General features: G+C 37.0%; 3 protein-coding genes across 3 annotated transcripts; 1 reads left to right on the top strand and 2 right to left on the bottom strand.

Annotated features, from left to right (window-relative positions):
* Positions 1-218: 218 nt before the first annotated feature.
* LOC116308696 (neuropeptide CCHamide-2 receptor-like) lies at positions 219-1,334 on the bottom strand. The gene has a single exon (XM_031719175.2). The coding sequence runs from the start codon at positions 1,332-1,334 to the stop codon at positions 219-221; it is 1,116 nt and encodes a 371-aa protein (XP_031575035.2).
* An 8,448-nt stretch (positions 1,335-9,782) lies between these two features.
* LOC148914009 (uncharacterized) lies at positions 9,783-14,649 on the top strand. Its single transcript, XM_089038766.1, has 12 exons — positions 9,783-10,437; positions 10,508-10,723; positions 10,862-11,045; positions 11,187-11,400; positions 11,536-11,893; positions 12,044-12,241; positions 12,388-12,574; positions 13,117-13,365; positions 13,527-13,698; positions 13,969-14,114; positions 14,186-14,380; positions 14,451-14,649. The coding sequence occupies exons 1-12, from the start codon at positions 10,075-10,077 to the stop codon at positions 14,576-14,578; spliced, it is 2,610 nt and encodes an 869-aa protein (XP_088894892.1). The 5' UTR covers positions 9,783-10,074; the 3' UTR covers positions 14,579-14,649.
* On the bottom strand, positions 14,159-16,111 carry LOC148914008 (uncharacterized). The gene is made up of 3 exons (XM_089038776.1): positions 15,585-16,111; positions 15,131-15,391; positions 14,159-14,842 (listed from the first exon to the last, which is right to left on the bottom strand). The coding sequence occupies exons 1-3, from the start codon at positions 16,043-16,045 to the stop codon at positions 14,668-14,670; spliced, it is 897 nt and encodes a 298-aa protein (XP_088894902.1). The 5' UTR covers positions 16,046-16,111; the 3' UTR covers positions 14,159-14,667.
* Between the last annotated feature and the right edge of the window lie 4 nt (positions 16,112-16,115).

Raw genomic sequence — 16,115 nt, 5'->3', positions numbered from 1 at the left:
TTGTTTTTCGGTTTTGTAACACTGTAAAGTGTTAATGCCATCGCTATATAGTATAGGCCAATTAATACGGCAGACTTGAAAATAAAAGGGGTACGTTGTTTTTAGTGCCGTAGGGACGAAAACCAGAGGACCCAGAGAAACTTTACTTCAATGACGGTTCAAGTGATCGAACTTAGCTTATATCACTCAGTTTTGGGCAACGATACTGGTACAAACTGCTAAGTTGTTGAACTCGTGGTGTTCTTTTTGGAGTCGGTTAATTCAACAGGAACTTGTCTTCGATTAGCTGCATTCAACTCTGCATTCAACTGATCATTTCTAGTGTGTCTTGATCGAAAACACGACAAAAAATCTAGATATAACTTTTCATAATATATCAACAGGCTAGCGCTTACTGAACCGTTGGCATAAGCCAAACAAACACTCATATGACGAACTATGTAGTCGTCAGAGAAAGATGGACCAGATTTGGCAGCCGTTCGAAAACTTGAATACGCAACGAAGATCATGTAAGGAATGATAAAAGCAAATATCAGGGAGACGAACATCCGCGTTACTTTTAGCTTAGCCACAGCCCTCTGAGTCGTTTGAGAAGCGTCAACACGTTTGACGTTTCGTTGCCGCTTTAAAATACGAAGGTTGATGAAAGTCAAAATAAAACTCGGTGCGATGTATGAAATAAAGATAAAACCGGTGAAAAAGGCTCGATATAACAGCACTGACTTATCGTATTTACAAACTAAAGTATAGAGGTTTTCCCCAATGTCATGTTTCACAAGCCTAACAAAAACTACTGACATAAGAGTTATCAAAGCTCCCAAGACCCAAGATCCCACAACCATCTTCTTAGCCGATTTTCGCCGTAGAGAAAAAAATGGATGAAAAATAACAATATATCTTTCTACGCCGATAACTAAGAGATTCAGAATCGTGACTACAGGGAAAATAGTGATAAAGAAACGAGAAAATCTGCAAATCCAGTCTCTCGTAACGAAGCTAACGAACATTTCCGTCGAATAGAGAGGGAGACTTATAAGAGAGCAAAGGATATCGGAAAGACAAAGACTTTGAATAAAGTATTCAGTCAAGTTTCGTCTACATGGTCTTTGTAATGTATTACTTGTACTTCTGTGTTGTTTGTGCTTGAAGTAGAGTATCAGGGAGTTTGCAGTCGGCCCATACAATCCAAAAGACAACATGGCGGTGAACATCATGAGTTTGACGTTGTTACTGACAGGCGCAAAGACGAACTTTCTGGTGCAGTTGGTGGTGATGGTGGAGTTACATCTACTGATATTTGTGATAAATGATTCTATCTTGAATCTTTCTTCCATGATTCTACTGAAAGCTCGTGGGAATTCAGTCACTGCAATCAAATCAAGTCACAAAAATCGAAACGAAATGAAGATGGAATATTGAAAGTGGAAAATTTCTCCTCACCCTACTCCCGTGCGTCATCAACTAGCGCGCGTGCTCTCTTTCCGTTCCTTGTTTTGATCAAAAACGGAAAGGGCGCGAACACGCGCTAGTTGACGCACAGGAGTAAGGTAAGGCGAAATTTAAACTGCATCCAATTTCTACAAATAGCCCAACTGGCAATTTACTGGTGCGTGCGATACTAAGAACTTTGTCCCTAGTTCTTTATATATATCGAAAAAAAGGAGGGGCCCTAGGATACTGCATGGGGAACGCCACAGCTGATTTCATGGCAAAAACGAAGCATTTTTGCTCTCTATTGCAGAAATATGATTAAAACCATTTTAAAGTTAGGCCACATCCACGTATTCCGTGGTGGCTTTTCAAATTTACGAAGCATAATGTTATGGTCAAATGTATTAAAGGATGTTGGATAGATCGAAAAACACGACAGGATGAACTTTTCCTTCGTCAATATCTAAATGCCATTCAATAATAGCTTCCACAAAAATTACTTTCCATCCCCTACTAGAGTTAGGGGCTACGAATGCATAAGTTTACACATGTCGGCCGATGTATCAAGAACACCTTAAGAATAAAACTAAAAAAAAAATGCAGCAAGGATAGGAGCAGTGTGGGCGTTAAGGCAATCTCCTTGTTTTGCACTGCGCATTTTTCTGCGCATAGTAGTACAATCATGGAACTTACTCAGTCTCAATTCTATCCAAAACTTAAATCGAAATTTTTCTTAATCGAAACGAAAATACCATATATTTTTTTTCAAAATAAATCCAAAACGAGAATGGTGACCTCGCCCATTTGTTATTTCACATATTAACTTAAAATCACATTTCTCGAACGCATATGTTTAATGGTGAAAATAGATGAAGGGTTCATTGATACTGATTTGGAGAGCAAGTTGTTAGCCGTGCCCTGACTTAGATCAACCCAAAGGTTGTTTCAGGGTTCTATCGGTGAGTTAGCCGTGCCCTGACTTAGATCAGCGCAGAGGATGTTTCAGGGTTCAATCTGTGAGTTAGCCGTGCCCTGACTTAGATCAGCCCAGAGGTTGTTTCAGGGTTCTATCTGTGAGTTAGCCGTGCCCTGACTTAGATCAGCCCAGAGGTTGTTTCAGGGTTCTATCTGTGAGTTAGCCGTGCCCAGACTTAGATCAGCCCAGAGGTTGTTTCAGGGTTCTATCTGTGAGTTAGCCGTGCCCTGACTTAGATCAGCCCAGAGGTTGTTTCAGGGTTTGATCTGTGAGTTAGCAGCGCCCTGACTTAGATTAATATTACAATTTAAAACATCTTGAAGCTAAAGTTCGATATGTACAAACACGCAATTTTGTCAATATTTTAAAATAATATTACTAATAATAACCGTACCTTCCTTTATCTTTAATCGGAAAAAAATATCTCTTGGATGCGGCTTAGCGGATGCGAGCGAGTGTAAAGTTCAGCTGTGCTCTTTACCTTGTGTTGGAGAAGCTAGGAATATCAGTGAATTCGAATCGTTTCTTTATAGTATCTCCTCACAAAGACTAAAAATGAAAGACTCAAAAATAAAACTTACGTACTACATTTTTAAAAGCTTCTGCGGTCATAGTCATACCTCAAATAGGGGAAATTGGAACGTAAATCATTGATTTTTTTTTTTTTTTTTTTTTTTTTTTTATTTTTTTTTTTTTTTTTTTTCCAATTTCCAGTTCCGGGTTCAACTTTTGCGCTGCATTTTTAAAAGGTCTTGAGTTTATAATTATTGTCCCAAACAGGGGGAATTAAATTGATTAATTCATTGTTTATATGAAATATTTAATTTCCACGATTGAGAATGGACTTTCGATGCGTTAAAAGCACCATTGTTCAGACGGATATTTTAAATGAAGAAATATAGAAATAGATTTTTTCCAAAAAATGGCACAAATTGCTAAACGCATAAAACTACATGTTTTTGAAAGATTTAAAGAAATTGCATTTATACTGAGAAATCGTAGAGCGCCAGTGATATTATTAAGCTTAGATTGTTTTATTCTTTAATGGCTTGATAAGACATCCTGTGTTTCCCCCAATTTATCATATCATTTTCCAAACGAAACTCATTTCTCTGTCTTGTGTTATAGCCATGTTCATTTAGCTTGGACAACTTGATATCTGGCAGCAAGTGAAATTTTCTTACATTTGAAAATGTGCAAATAACGATGATAATCAAATAGTTCCTTGTTGATAATGTCTACGTTGAGTGAGATTTTTCCAGTTGAGTACCTTGCGTGCATCAGTAGAGGGCGTAGCGGTCCACCATGATCATGGCGGCTTTGTTGTGCAATGTTTGAAGTGATTGCAACAACGCGATATTGCCTTTATCTCCCCACACAATATATCCGCATATCAAAGAGCGCTAGAACTCTAAAGCCTCGTTTGCACTGGCGATTTTTGCTGCGATTTTTGTGGCAATTTTCGGAAATATAAAATCTTTTGTCTCATCCTTCAAAAGAGACATTCGTCTAGGAAAATCTTGGTATCCTGAAAAAAACTTTACAAGTAAATTCTTTACCATTATTTATTAAGGACAAAATCGCAAAAAAAAAAAAAAAAAAAAAAATCGCAGCAAAAGTCGCCGCAAAAATCGCCGCAAAAATCGCTAGTGTAAACGGGGCTTAAGCGATTGAAATACATCAGCCTAGTAACTTTGGTTGAAGTTCTAGCTAAAGCATGCAGATACGCTGAATAGCTTAAATTTTCGTAACGAGCGTTGATATCGCGGTTTCGGAGATCGTACGCAAAACAATATTTGAAGGAAAAAAATTACTTAAAATATAAAGCCATTTTTTCGAAATCAGGAAGATTGGAAACTATAAATGCGGATATTCTCATTCGTGCTGAAAATTGATGTCCAACTGAAAAGATTGGATTTTCAGGACTTCGAACTAGAAATTTGCCAACTTAGACATTTCTGTGACCCGCCTCCGAAAACAACAGATTTATCTTATTCATTTCGCTTCCATTTAGAGTAAAACACTATATGAACCAAAACCGCGAGTCGTATAAGAATTTCCGATTTCCGCGGCGATTTCCGCGGCAAGTTTTGCTATGGTAAAGAATAGTAAAAGCCTCGTTTACACTGACGATTTTTGTTGCGATTTTTGCTGCGATTTTTGTGGCAATTTTCGGAAATATAAAATCTTTTGTCTCATCCTTCGAAAGAGACATTTGTCTAGGAAAATCTTGGTATCCTGAAAAAAACTTTACAAGTAAATTCTTTACCATTATTTATTATGGACAAAATCGCAAAAAAATCGCAGCAAAAATCGCCGCAAAAATCGCTAGTGTAAACGGGGCTTAAGCGATTGAAATACATCAGCCTAGTAACTTTGGTTGAAGTTCTAGCTAAAGCATGCAGATACGCTGAATAGCTTAAATTTTCGTGACGAGTGTTGATGTCGCGATTTCGGAGATCGTACGCAAAACTATATTTGAAAAAAAATATTACTTAACATTAAGCCATTTTTTCGAAATCAGGAAGATTGGAGACTGAATGCGGATATTCTCCGCGTACTGAAAATTGATGTTCAACTGAAAAGATTGGATTTTCAGGACTTCGAACTAGAAATTTGCCAACTTAGACATTACTGTGACCCGCCTTTTGTGTGATAAGAGCATGTTATTTCCTCTTTTTCCGTCGAAAACAACAGATTTATCTTATTCATTTCGCTTCGATTTAGAGTAAAACACTATATGAACCAAAACCGCGAGTCGTATAAAAATTTCCGATTTCCGCGGCGATTTCCGCGGCGATTTCCGCGGCAATTTTTGTTATGGCGATTTTTGCTGAGATTTTTGTGGCAATTTTCGGAAATATAAAATCTTTTGTCTCATCCTTCAAAAGAGTTATTCGTCTAGGAAAATCTTGGTATCCTGAAAAAAACTTTACAAGTAAATTCTTCACCATTATTTATTATGTACAAAATCGCAAAAAAAATCGCAGCAAAAATCGCAAAAAAATCGCTAGTGTAAACGGGGCTTAAGGCAATTTACTTTGTATAGTTAATATCCAGATCGAATCATGGAGGGAAATTAGAACGAGAGTCTTTTAGAGGCCAAAACCAGGCTAAACCAACATCTTTTACTGGCTATAAAACATCTTAAAAATTTATTTTTACCATAGGTTTTGCAAATTTAAAATTTTGAATGATTTTTTTTAACACTAAAAAATAATAAGATTTTTAATGTCGTTTGGAGAGAACAACGAAATAAGAACGCAATTAGTGTTGCGATTTCTCAGCCACCTGTCTCGCAAAAGCGCTGCGACACAAGTCGCAAGATCGAGTGTTTACAAGTCGCAACAGAGACGCAATCGTTGCCAATAGAAACGAATTCTACAATACTTTTTTTAATGATTGCTGCATGACACTTGTCCCGCAAGATGTTTTCAAAATGCGCTGTAGGTTAAATGATTATTCATCGGAGTCTTACGTGACAATCAATGAAATATGGGCAGACAGATCCAACTGAGTAATTAGTGATGTATTTGGTCTACTAACAAACATTTCCCCATTCATCACAAACAAAATATTCTCCTACAGCCCTTTGGCATGACCGATGATTGCATAATATTCGTCTCACTTTGTTTTTTGTTTTTTTTTTTTGTTTTGTTTTTTTTTGAAGCAATTTTTTGAAACAATATTTATTACCTTAGAATTTGATTTCGGGCTCAAAATAGAATATTAAGCTTTCCGCATAACGCGAAAATCAAAGCAAAGCTTGGGGTACATGTTACGTCATAGCCGCCAAAGCATTCCTCATTGCTTCCGGTTATGGGATGACCGCTCTCGGTACGAGCTACAGGATCTTTATTCTACTTCTCTTCTTCAGTTCTTCTATACTCTCTTCTCTATTCTATTTTGACTTAAACTATTTATATGAGCTCTATTTATAATAAATTCATGACAGGTGTCATTCTACAATCAATGTGATATTATCGCTGTGTCTTGACTAGCTAATGGAAATGGTAAATTCCTAAGTGTGATACCTTATTTAAGAGTAATACGAGTGAAAACTTAGAAATAAACATAGCTTAAGGTAGCTCCATATAGTTAAAAGGCTTTTGAGGTACATGTTGCATATTGCTGTATAAAAAAATAAAAAAAAGTATGTTTTAACCCTTTTTTGCGCATTGTACTAATATTAGTATATCAAGGTTTCAGTTTTTACAAAAAAATATCACATGACGGGTCGCCATAGCAACGTAACGTTAGTCTTAATTGAGGCTTTTTTGTAATAAAAAAAATTAAAGCTCGAGTTTTTCGCGGTGATTTTTTTTCCTAAATTTGTTAAGTGAAATCATACTACTTATTTCATCATTTGACACCGCGACTTAAGTATCCCAACGACAGAACGCAATTTTTTAACGCAATTTCTGTCTTTTCACAATTAAAAACATTCTGTCGTTAGAACTCGCTAAATATTTTGCAAGCTAATTGCTTTTGATATCGAAAAAACACTGTAAAAATTTGAAGACATTTTACCGCCAAATTTCCGAGATTTTTAATTTCAAAAATCGCGCACAATTTAGTCAATTACGTCATCAAAATAAAATTTCTACAAGATCCGTATTTGCGCATGTGCGAAACTGAGCGAGCGAGGTAAACATTTGTGCCAGCCAATACAAACCCACCGACCATCCATGATATTGCTGAATTTCTCGCGGAATTACCACTCGCAGGCTCATCGATAATGCACGAAATTAAAATTGAACTTGTTTTGAGCTTCACTTGAGTCGTTAAAAGGCACTGATGTAATTGCTTGGACATTTTTTTGGATTATTTGCAGTGTTCTTTTATTCCAGCATGTTTTGAAAAGTAATTTTACGACATTTTTTGAAACTGCTTGGCGCACCGCCATCTTTATTTTGTTTTTCGTGGCTTTAAAAGCTCGCGCCATCATAAAACTCGTTCCCATTCCCTCGCGGTAAAAATTAACTATATGGAGCTACCTTAAACTAAAGTTATAGTATGAATATATGGTAAATGTATAGAAAGGTCTACGAGGGATATTTATATCATAAGATTTATAAGAATAGTGCTAAAATAACTAAGCAAAGGGGTAAAGAGTGTGTAGGGCGTAACCATAAGTGTACATGCTAATGGGAGGAGCTAAGAAGTTTACTTGCAAATTCAAAGCATGCCATCATCTAAACTTTGTGCGTGATGGTAGCCTTACTGAAATCTTATATCGATATTTTCAATAACTAATTGATCGTTCTTTATCTTGTTTTCATACGATAAGAAATAGTAATTAGAAAACTGATGTCTAGCTTAGTCTGTAAAAACATTACTGAATTTTCTCTCTCATAACACTTCTCTGATAGATCAACCAACATGGCGGCTGTTTCATTGCTATTTATATCTCAAGGGAGTTTGAGTCATATGGTTGCACCCCAAGAATACTAATCATCGATCTCTTAGCGATAACAATGCAATAGTCAATTGAAGCCCCCGCCCCTAGATTCCCAGGCCGGACAGGTTATAGGGGATACGCGGGGGGGGGGGGGGGGGGGGATAATAACGCGCTGAGACTAGGGGATTTTTCATGAATTTCACAGCATGAATGCACAAGTGTACGGGAAATTTCACACGTACTTCAACAGTCTAACGATTTTGATCAACAACTTGTAAACTTCAATAATTTAAACAGAAAATATTCTACGGGGACTGGGAGAAAGTGCTAAATTGTACTCTATTTTCACCAGAGGTATCCGCGTACAATATGCAAACATTACAATTAACAGATTTGCACGACTTTTTTCATCTGTGCATGGCTCGGAGTGCACGTAGCATTAACTATATGCCTCTCTCTTTCAAAAAACTTGCTTTCATGATTTAGCAAAGCGGGCTTTTTGAATGATGCGAGGAAGTCGACGGCAACGACTCACCCACCTCCCAAAGCGATAAGCAGGGCTCTACGATTAGGAGTTCCGGATCTCTCTTAAGCCTCGGGGCGATTTTCATCTCATATCTTAACTGTGTCATTGGCTTTGATAGCGAGAATGTCAAATAGACCCCTTGCAGCACGATGGAGTGCAGCTCATATTTGGTGGGAGGTTAAAATTCTTTTGTTTTGTCCTCCAAATTGAGCGCACTAGCTTCAAATGACGTTACATACAAGGGGTCGATTTTCCGCCTTTTCCCGGATGTCTGCGGTTGGGGTTTCAATTAACTCATTATTATCGCTATGACAAAAACAAAATTGATGACACATTGTTGTAGAATAAATCAAATTAAAAGAAAAGAAAACGATAGAATTAGCGTCAACAACATTTTGTTATAATCACTAGATTTGAAACGCCCCTAAAAAGTAGAAAAACGAATACCTTATTATTTGAAATTATTTTTTCTATTGACTATGCTTTGCGCGAAAACCTACCTTATCAATTGTCAAATTTAAGTACCTTAAAAGCCAGAGTTAAGCCGTTAATATCCGTCGGGGTTTTTAACTCTAACATAATTGAAGTTAGCCGTTTAGTTTTCGTATAATCTTTTTAAAACACTTTTTTGCAGTTGTTGTCCCGTTTATTTCGTAATTTTCTTTTGAAATTTAAAAATTAGCGCGTAGTTGACGGAGGGGGGGGGGTGGGGGGGAGGTACTCCCCTATATTTACTATACGGGTATGTGCACAAAAACCGACACAAAAACCATAAAAAACGTTAGTAAATATTGATTGCAGTCGATTGTAAAAACGTATTTTTCGTCTTTTAGTCTGGGATAGGGTGTACAATTCTTAGTTTTAGTCTGGGGAAGGGTATGTAAAATCAAAATTTTAGGTCTGGGATAGGGTCAGGGTTTTGAGGTCCTGGCGGCACACCCCTACCCAAATTGGGGTGGTAGTACCCCCCCCCCCTCCCCCCCGGGTAGTTGAGTATGGTACTTGAACGATGCGATTACGAGACTACAAGAAAATTCCGTTTAAATCTTTAACCTTTGACTTAAAGTAAACACCATACCCGATGTTCCATCACCATATGAATTAATTATTATTTTCTTGTATCTCTGGCGGGAACTATTAGTCATGTTCTTTTCCTCAGTACTTGAATGCTTCCCAAAAGTACAATTAGATATTTAATCTGAAAAGGCAAGTTTAAAATCAATAGAATTCTAAACTTTTGATGCGATTTTTTCATTGATAAAACCATTGTTGAATACTAATGTAAATCTGTTAAGCTTTGTGTGTGTGTTTTTTTTTTTCTCTCTCTTTTTAACTTGGTTTGAAAAGGTTTTTGATTCCATGGTTAGGATTTATTCAGTTTTTCTTTTTCTTTTTCTTTTTTTTTTTCTTTTACGCGATCCTACTTAAAGTGCACCTACACCCTATTTTTTTCTGATCTGGAGTAAAACTTTAAGGCACAAAAAGCAGATTTGTGGAAAAATTTTTTAGATCCATCAAAACGGGAATTTTTGGTGCTCTGTCAAAGATTGAAAAATTGACCATTTTAGCCGAAGTAAGTGAACCATGGCCGTAATTACAGAGGAGATTGGGGCGAGCGGTGTGTGACGTCACCACAGGCCAACACAACCAAAGATTACCACAGATTCTATACAGATTTTTCTAGACTATTCGCTTGCTTTTATCAAATTTCTTAAATACGTTTTATTTCCAAACGCTAAAATGCCCAACAAATGTGTAGTTTGGGGATGTAGCAACGTTCCAAATATTCCTGAAGGGATTGCCCTTCATAGTATTCCGTATTTTAATGATGAAAGACCCGAGGCCAAGAAGCGAAGGACTAGATGGATAAAGTTTGTAAAGGTGAAGCGTGCAAAGTGGGAGCCTACAAGGAACTCGTGCATATGTTCTGTGCATTTTAGAGTAGAATCATTTGAGCGAAGATTTACAACTCTTGCTACCTTGGGAAAACCGGCCATCCCTCGACTGAAACGAGACAGTTTTGGAGTGAATGTTTACCCCACGCTACATGCTGGTCAACTAGACTCGCCAAAGAAACAGCAAACATATCGCAATCGAAGAAAGGTAAAAAACTCAGCTAAAACATTTACTGCAACCTTCTTATGAAACTAATAAAGTGTATTTTTCGTGATAGACTTTAAGAGAATCATTAAAAAATGCCACCGTGTCGACTGCTGCTTCTAAAAGCGTCCCCAGTAGTACTGCACATCAAGATCATCATGATGACGCCACTGTCGAAGACCCTGGTACAACTGAACCAGTCAGCGAGCCTGAGCCTATGCTCTTGCCTGTGGCACAAAGAGAAGAGGTTTTAGAAGTTGCTCCTGTCTCTAATACTGAAGATATTACGGTGATTATTATTACAACTTAGTCTTATGGGCTTTATTACTCATATGTTTTGAACACGAGTCATTGTTTATGGTAGAGTAAGGATGATTGTTTACATAATACAGTGTAGCTCAATCGACTATCGATTTTCTTTCACCAGAGTGCCGAGAACAGGGAGGACGAAAATGTCGATTTCATGGAAACGGAGGAGACATCGAGTACTAGAGACCCTACGACTGGTGAAGCCAAATGGCAAAAAGAAAGGAGACTGCTGAGAAACCAAGTAATATCCCTGAGATCACACCTGAGGAAAAGGAAGCTTGAATGCAGAAGGCTTACAAGACGTAAGTAATGTAGCTAGTCCTTATAAGTATGTGTGATTTTATAAGTGACAAACATTCTTAGGGTTCCTAGAAGGATATATTATACTAATATGTATTTGTGAACCTAATACTTGAAATCTTTATAAATATTATTATTATCAGGCCTTAAGAATAACAAAACGAAAAACAAGGCAACTCAGACAGTGGGTGACTCAGTTCCTCAAGAAGAAAGTGTAACTGATTCAGAGTGGGATTACGACAGTGATGACCAAAGCGAGGAGGAAGTAACAGAAGAAGAACCAGATGACAGCTATGAAACACAGTCAGAGGAGTCAGCAAATGAATCTGAGGATGATATAGAAAATTCAGCTCACAGGTGTGTTTTTCCCCTCTCTACTTTATAATGTTCATGTTTACTAATGCCATGTACAACATAATGTAGCTGCACTTCATGATACTGCTAATATACCCATTTAATATTTTTAACACATATCACATATACTTATTTCAGGGTTCAATTGAATGACACCAATCTGCGATCAGAGCCAAAGTTCATTGTTTTTCTGTCCCAGCTGTTATTGCTGTTCAAGTTTTGTCACTGTTGCAAAAGTGATAACCCCCTGGTAGAAGTGAGCCAAGTTGGGACAGAAGTTGTAATAAAAACTGCCTGCAGCAACCCAAAGTGTCTAAAGAGGGAAAATGTCTGGCACAGTCAACCAGTGATACCAGGTTGGGGTGTACCAGCAGGGAACTTTCTCCTTTGCATGGCAATCCTTTTGGCTGGGGGATCAATCTCCAAAATATCAAAAATCTTTGCACACATGGGTCTTGGTTGTGTGTCGATGACTACGTTCTTTAAACATCAAAGAGTGAGTGTTGGTATTATATATTGTACTATGTTTGTCATAGGTAGTTTATAATGATAATGGTACAATCAGTTAAGATAAACAAACAAATGCATCTTCTGATCGAAGATGGAGAAGAAATAGCATTATATGGATTTTGTATTTTATTTGCAGACCAAGCTGTTCCCTGCAATACATATGTACTGGAAAAGCTACCAGAAGAAGATGCTTGACAACATAAAGTCCATGGGCAGTGGTGTTGTACTAGCAGGTGATGGACGGCATGACAGCATGGGGCACAGTGCAAAATATGGTGCATATACCATGTTTTGTTGCACTGTCCCCATGATTATACATTTTGCATTAATTCAGGTGAGACATGAACTTTATCAGTAGGACTCTCTTTTGAACCATCTATAATAAAAATAGCAGTTAATATCAATTACTGCCATCTTTATTTTTCATGAACCACAAATTTTGTTTCAGCAAACAAATATTTTTTATTTCATTGCCCGCAGAGGAACCAAGTGGGAAATAGTCCTGCAATGGAGTTTGAAGGCTTCAAACAATGCATGGATTACCTAATAGGATATGGGATTGTGATCTTAACATTTATATCTGACCGACACACTGGTATTGCTTGTCACATGAAGAAGGTGTTGACAAACATTGTCCACTACTTTGATTTATGGCACCTTAAGAAAAGTGAGTTATGAGTGACTTCATTATTGCTTTGATTTGTATGCAAATGACCAATATACAGTATATGCAGAATAGTTAGTGTGATTACTATATCCAGGGTAACTTGATAAACTAGAATTATTAGCCAATCATATGGTAGCATTAAGTTCGAAATTCTTACCGGTCAATTTTATACAATTGGCCACGGTTTCATTAGCCGCACTGTAATATTAAACCTGTCAGTGATTTATTATTATGAAACCGTTATTGCAATGAGTAGATATAGAGCATACTTGCCCTGACGCATGAAAAGTTTATATATAATCCTGAAGCAAGATGATTTTTTACCACCCGTTACTAGACTATAGTCCTTTTCACTTTGTTTATGTTCACTAACTATGACTATTGTTCCTGTATTCTCTAAGGAATCAAAAGTTTTGATGTGAAAGAATTTTAAAAACTATTATGGCATAGAGTCGGGGGTAAAATATCATCTCGCTTTAGGCTTATTAGATTTGAATACATGTGCACTACCACTACATGTAGATTAATTTTATGCATTTCAGAAATCAGGAAAGTCCTCACAAAAATTTCTAAAGAAAAGCATTATGAAGAAGTAAAGGAGTGGATAAAGCCCTGTGAGAGGCATCTGTACTGGAGTGCCACATCTACTTCAAATGGTTCTGGTACTGTGATCTGGGCAAAGTTTAAATCTTTTCTCAGTCACATAGTGAATGTTCACAATAGCCTAGATGATCCAATTTTTAACAAGTGCAATCATGGGATACTTCAACCCAGACGTTGGTTATCTAAAGGTACATTTTGCATAATGTATTCTATTTGGCTTTAAGTTTCATAAAGTCCAAACTAAACTATTGTCATCTTGTGTAAAGTTCTCACCCAAGAAGTAAGCAGGAGTGTAAGATTATTAATCTCAAAATTTAAAACACTTTCTAAGCTACCTTTTTTTCTTTAGGGTCAGAGGTGTATGAAAAAATTTGTAAAGCCTTGACAAAAGATTCTCTGAAAAAGGGTATCCAGCAAGCTTCCCCTTGGGCGCAGACCAGTTGCTTGGAAGGATTCCATTCCCTCATCAATCAGTTTGCTCCCAAAATGATTGCATATTCATATGTTGGAATGTATTGCCGGTTTGTATTTAGAATTTTAGCGAGAAACCTGATTGATAAATAAGATCACCAAATTTGGGTTATATATGTAAAAAAAATATGAATAGGACGCCCAAACAAAAATAGATTGCTTTCTAGAGACACGAAAATATCTTTGAAATAAAGAGAGTTTGAAAAACATATATGCCATAGGATTCAATTTTAGATAACTTGGGAGTCCAATGAACCCCAAAGGTAAAACCCTGTCAAATCCAACTGCATATGTTTAAAATTTGGATATTTTCTTTTCAGACACATTCTTGCTGCTATGCATTTCAACCTTAATCTTCGGAGAGAGGTAGAAACAACGGGAGGCAACAACAGACAAAAGGTGGTTTATCCCAAGTTCAAAAATGGAGAAGCCACGATAAGGGATGTCAGAGTAAAACCAGACTATGGTAGGCTATGTGTTGTGCTTCAAGGGTTACATTTTTGTCACTCATAATTTTAAACTCAATTTTTATTATAGGTTACGTGGAAGAAATTTTCCAGACGTTCATGAATTCATCAAAAGAAGACTTGACTGCTGCACAAGATGAATTAAGACAGATGACCCCAGCACCAATGAATTCAATGCTGGAGAAGCAGCCAAGAGAGGAGGCTCTTCAAAAGCACTTGCACAGGAAAAGCATTGTGGTTGAGGATGTTCCTCCTACTTGTGCAGGTACTTTTTACATCTTAGCTAAATTTATAAATTTTATATTACTTATACATTTTTAATATTTTTTCTTTAGATGTCCCTGAACAAAACCAACTAACAAGTAGAGAACATGCCAAGAGAGCCCCACATTGCAGCCTATGCAAAAATCCTATGAAAGGACACAAGAATGTCATTGACTGTCCAAAAAACCAAAGAAATTAAAAAAAACATCGACTATTAAAACACTAAATTGTTTCATCTACAAAATTTGTATTAAATACTTTTTATTTTTATATCTTGTCATTGTGCAGTCAAACTAAAGGCTCAAGATCCATTTCAAACCCACTGTGTAGTTCATCTTCAGAAATTCTGAAACATTCTCTGATGCGTGTGTAAGCACAGGCTGGTAGTGGAATTCGTCTCTTGTATCCCAAATACCCATGCACTAGTCTTGTGAACTCCCTATATGCAATGCTACGAAGGAAGCTGGAATGTCAATAATGAATCAGTTTAGTGTGTGATTACAACAAAATTATGATCAATAACTAATGAATATAAAATAGTTTGATTTATTAAGGTAATTTCATGAGTTTGGGGGTTGGTTCACTGCAAAAATTATCATATCCCATGCAATCCTTGGAATTAATGTCGAGAAGGACAAACTGCTTTATAAAAATATTTTTGGCATATTTAACTTTTTATTGATAAGGTTTTTTCATAATTTCTTTGGTTAAAGTATAATGTGTACATAAAGAAGCCACAAATTCAGCTTACCTTTCCTCTGATCCTGATTGTTGATATCTTTTCCGATCTCTGGTTTTGTACTTATCAGCTGCTAGCTTAAGACTCCATTTTTGGAGACATACTGCTGAGAAGCCAGGATGTTCGGTTATGCAGTTCAGCTCGGCATTTTCATCAAGGTCTTGAAGGACTTCTTGAGAATGGAGAGCTTCGTCGCATCCGTCGAGTTCTTTGCAGCAATAGCATTCGCTTATATTTACTAGCATCTCAGTAGAGCAATTGCCACACTTGCACCTTCAAAACAAACAGTAAAAACACGAATGTTCAATGTACACGTAACAAGAAACTGTAAAGCTTACAAAAGTCGCAATCTTGGTTAGTGTCATCCTCGAGCTCATTCAAAAACATTGTTTACGGTTTGGCGAAACCGCTCTCGCATTATAAATTCACGGGGCGCTTTTATGTTTCAATAGCACAGAAAACTCACCATTCGCTTACTACGCTAACGGCAGTCAATCGTTTGTGAAGCATTTCCTCAATCTTGGCATTTTCTCGTTCAGTATTTTCATACTGTCTCGTCCATTCTTCGTCTGCCAGAGGTTCTCCTGAATGATGCCCTTCGTACCACTCAGAGGTATCATCATTTCCTTCGACTGACAAATATTCTCCTGAATCGGACTGCTCAGAACAGTCAAAACATTCGTCCTCAACATCGTATTCATCTTGTAAGTCAAAAGATGTCTCTAGATCAGAGTTATCAGAGTCCATCTTCACGAATTTGTCTTCAAAAATCTCTTGTGTTTCAAAAGTACTCGATCTGTTTACTAACTTTCGTGCACCAAGCAACAAGTCATGGCCTGGGGTGACGTCACACTCGGACCCAGACTCCCGCTTTGATTCTGCGGTAATGGACCACGCATTTCGTATTTTTAAAACAATTTTTCGCATTCAATTTTTTTTTCAAATGTGACCGAAATACCACAAAACATTTTAAAAAGTTCCGTACAAACAGTTAAGA

The sequence above is a fragment of the Actinia tenebrosa genome, unplaced genomic scaffold (genome assembly GCF_029948245.1).
Source record: "Actinia tenebrosa isolate PJP-AT-01 unplaced genomic scaffold, QUT_ActTen_1.0 PGA_scaffold0__85_contigs__length_37466705, whole genome shotgun sequence".
NCBI classification, from domain to species: domain Eukaryota; kingdom Metazoa; phylum Cnidaria; class Anthozoa; order Actiniaria; family Actiniidae; genus Actinia; species Actinia tenebrosa.
This window is presented reverse-complemented; position numbering and strand designations above follow the sequence as displayed.